Below are 4,032 nucleotides of genomic sequence, written 5' to 3' on the forward strand. Positions count from 1 at the left end.
CTATTCAGATCCTCTGCCCATTTTAAAAATGGATTGTGATTTTATTGTATTTTCTTGCTTTTTGTTATCGAGTCATAAGAATTCTTTATACATTTTGGATTTTAACCCCTTATCAGATATATGATTTGCAAATATTTTCTACCATTTGGTAGGTGGCCTTTTTATTTTGTCCTTTGTTTGTGCATCACCTTTTTTGTTTGATGTACTCCCACTTGTTTATTTTACTTTTGTGACCTTTGCTTTTGGTGTAAAATCAAAACAACTACTGCCAAGACCCATGTCAAGGATCTTACCTGTTAAGTTTTCATCTAGTAGTTTTATGGTTTCAGGTCTTACATTCAAGTCTGTGACCCATTTTGAATCAGTTTTTGTGTGTGGTATAAGATAGTGGTCTGATTTCATTTTTTTACATGTGGCTGTCCAGTTTTCCCAACACCATTTTTTGAAGTGACTGTCCTTCCCCCATTGTATATTATTGGCTCCTTTGTCATAAATTAATTGACCATATATGTGTGTTTATTTCTGGGTTCTCTGTTCTGTTCATTGATCTATTTATTTGTTGTTATGCCAATATCGTACTGCTTGATTACTGTAGCTTTGTAATGTAGTTTGAAATCAGGGAGAGCAATGTCTCCAACTTTGTTTTTCTTTCTCAAAATTACCTTGGCTACTTTTGTGGTTCCATGCAAATTTTATAATTTTTTTCTATTTCTGTAAAAAATGCCATTGGGATTTTGATAGGGATTACATCTAAAGAGACTACTTTGAATAGTATGGACATTTTAACAATATTTATTCTTCCAATTCATAAATACAGAATATCTTTGAATTTCTATATATTTCCTTCAATTAGTTTCATTATTGGCTTATGGTTTTCAGGGTACATGTCTTTTACCTCCTTGGTTAAATTTACTCCTAGGTTTTTTTATTTCTTTTTTTATGTAATTGTAATAAGATTGTTTTCTTAATTTCTCTTTCTCATAGTTTGCTATTAGTGTATAGAAATGCAACATACTTTTGTATACAAATTCATGTATATTAGTACATTTTACTGAATTTATTCACCTTATTAATTCTTTTTTTTTTTTTTTTAGTTTAAATGCATTTTATTTTTAGACAACCTACATGACATGTTTTTTTTTTTTTTCTTAAAAACAATGCCTCCACTCCAAATAAATCAAGGTCAGAATAAATGAAGAGCTCAAGATAACATCGGTCCCGTTTGTCCTAGTCCTGGTGTGTGGATGAAAAGCAGCAGCCAGTTATGATGACAGGTGATAGATCCAAATTGCCAAATGTGTTAACATTTTTCCATTTCTAAACCATCCTTAAAGAAAATCATATATGGTATCACACCATCCTCACGGTAGTCCAGTAGAGCAACCATGCCATCTGGATTCATGTTTTCTCCAATAAAGAACTGGTAGTTTTTGAAATTAGCAAGGATGTGCTTTATTTGTTCTGCAGCCCCTGTCATAAAAGGCTTTACTCTTTCTGGTCTCTGTTCTTCAAGTTTCCCTTTGATTGATTTCATGTAATCTTTGATGTACTTCTTGTAGGCTTCTTTTGTGAAGCTTGTTTCCTGAAAATGATGGTTCATGACAATAATCCACACCAGTGATTACTGTGCATTTGGTACCTTCGCCGTCGGGACCTTCAGCGGAGGCATTTCCACCAATGAGCGAGTCATCAATGTTACCTTCTGTCCTACTGACCATCTTCCCCTCTACCTCCAGGCACAGCCCCTCTGTGATCTCCCGGATCCTATAGATGTCGGAGAACATCTCATTATGGCCGATGAGGTCCCGGTAGGTGATCATGATGACAGCTGGAAGGAGATGACAGCGGCGCTGCCTTAGCAGGAGCCTGGAGCTCAGAGCTAGCGTGGTGCAGCCAGAGCGCGCGCGGGGTGGGGGCAGGGAGCGGGTAGAAAAGCACCTTATTAATTCTTAATTATGCTTTATTTATTTGCTTAACATGGATATCAGCAATTTGTATTTCAGAAATTGCTGGAACAACCTCTGGATTATTTTTGTCCTGCATTTGGAATGACCATTATAATCTAAATTTTTGGACTGATTTTTGGGGGAACACTTTTAGTGGTTTTGGAATTGCTTAATCAGGAGCTGAACTGAAGACATTCTCTGTAGGTAATATTTACCTAGTGCAAGTACTCAAAGAACTAGGATAATAAGGTGAGCCCTATCTGCGTGTAGCTATTATGCATGTAGTTAAATTTTAATACTGACATGAACCACTATGAATGTTTGGGCGCATCTCTAAATCCTGTCTTTGGATAAGCCTCAAAGTGTGGATTACCACGTCAAATGGTAAGAACATTTTTTATGGTTCTAGATCCAAATTGCCACATTGCCTTCAGAAAGATTGTACGCTATTACAAAATATCACATGCTTTCACTATCACTGTTAAGGATGTTTTATTGGCATATTCTAATTTTTTCTTTCTGCTTGCTGTTAGCTGGCTGTCATGTCAGCTTATCTTTAGCAATGGCTTTTACCCTGGCAACAGCAACTGGTTCCTATTTCCACCTTCTTTATATCTTCCCCAAACTAGCCTTATTTTGCTGCCTTAGCAATATGAGCATCTGTATAGTACCCTCTCCTCAGATGACTGATCCTAGCTTCCCCCAAGATTCATTATACTATTCTTTTATTTTGTGTATGTTTGAAGTTTACTGTCATATGTTCTGATAATCTCACATTTTTGTTTGTTTGTTTGTTTCTAGTCCATTTTCTATTGGCGTTAGAATGTTGTAGATTTGTAAGATCTAAATCATCCTGTCTGTCCTGCTGGAAACAGAAACCCCCAACATTATTATGTCTTTTCATCTCTGCTGTTACTTTGGTTATGTGTCCTTCTTTCAATTCAAAATTCTTGTGCTTGCTTGTTTTCTCTTAACCAATTTTGCCCCAGGTTTGAAAATTTTATTAATGTTTTAAAAAAACCATGTTTTGTATATAATGAATTTCTCAGTCTTATCTTTCCTATTCCACCAACCTTTGCTCTTATCTACATTAAAAAAAAAAGTATTTTTCTTTATTGATTTGAGAGAGAGAGAGAGAGAGAGAGAGAGAGAGATAGAAACATCGATGAGAGAGAACATTGATTGGCTGCCTCCCGCACGCCCCCCACTGGGGGTCGGGCCCACAGTCTGGGCATGTGTTCTGGATGGGAATCAAACTGGCGACCTGTTGATGCATGGGTCAATGCTTAACCACTGAGCAACACCGGCCAGACCATTTTTTCTTTTTTCATGTTTACTAGTCCTCCTGCCTTCTAATTTTCTTCTAAACCCCTCTGACAGATTGTAACAGGAATTAGTTGACAAAGAAGAAATGCAATTTTTAGAGTCTTAGTTCCAGCTTTATAAAATACAAAAAGAAGAATGGGTTTGGACCTGAGAAGCAATCACTTAAGAACCAACTAATGGTCCAAATAAAATGTATTTTTGGAATTTAACTTTTCTTTTCCAGGGGAGAAAAATTTATTTATTTTTCTATCTTTCCTCTTCTCCTTCTTTTTTTTTTTTTTATAGCTGTAGGTGCAGGTGAAGTAATGGTTCTACACAGAATTGGAAAGGTTATGCTATCCAAGTCTTTCTCAGTATACACTGCATTCTTGAAACACTGCATTTGCTGCAAGATGTAATTAGGACTGCTCTTTCACTGACAGGATGGTGAGTGCTAAGAGACAGGTACTTAAATCAGATGTGGGTTTGTAGCTTGGCTAACTTTCCAAGTAGGTCTCTGGCCTTAGTAAATTATCTAACTTTTCCCAGCCTCGATTCCCTTATTTACTGTGAGGGTTAAAATGAAATAATACGGTACAAGTCAGTTCTGGGCACATGATAAGTGCTCAGTAAATCCTAGCTTTTTTTTATAACCACACAAATCCAACCTCTATGGAATATATTTTTCTCATCTAAAACATTGTAGAAATACCTATCATCTATTAATGCCCTGAAGTCCAAAGGTAGAAGAACTTAATGTTCAAAATCTTCCTCGGCTATG

At 36.2% G+C, this 4,032-nt stretch overlaps 1 protein-coding gene across 1 annotated transcript; it reads right to left on the bottom strand.

Moving 5' to 3' along the window:
* Positions 1-1,115: 1,115 nt before the first annotated feature.
* Positions 1,116-1,829, bottom strand: LOC118640111 (translationally-controlled tumor protein-like). Its single transcript, XM_036276951.1, is given in 2 exon segments — positions 1,116-1,606; positions 1,608-1,829. Coding segments are annotated over 2 exon segments (519 nt in total). The 5' UTR covers positions 1,821-1,829; the 3' UTR covers positions 1,116-1,300.
* Between the last annotated feature and the right edge of the window lie 2,203 nt (positions 1,830-4,032).

This window comes from Molossus molossus, unplaced genomic scaffold (genome assembly GCF_014108415.1).
Source record: "Molossus molossus isolate mMolMol1 unplaced genomic scaffold, mMolMol1.p scaffold_m16_p_1, whole genome shotgun sequence".
NCBI lineage: Eukaryota > Metazoa > Chordata > Mammalia > Chiroptera > Molossidae > Molossus > Molossus molossus.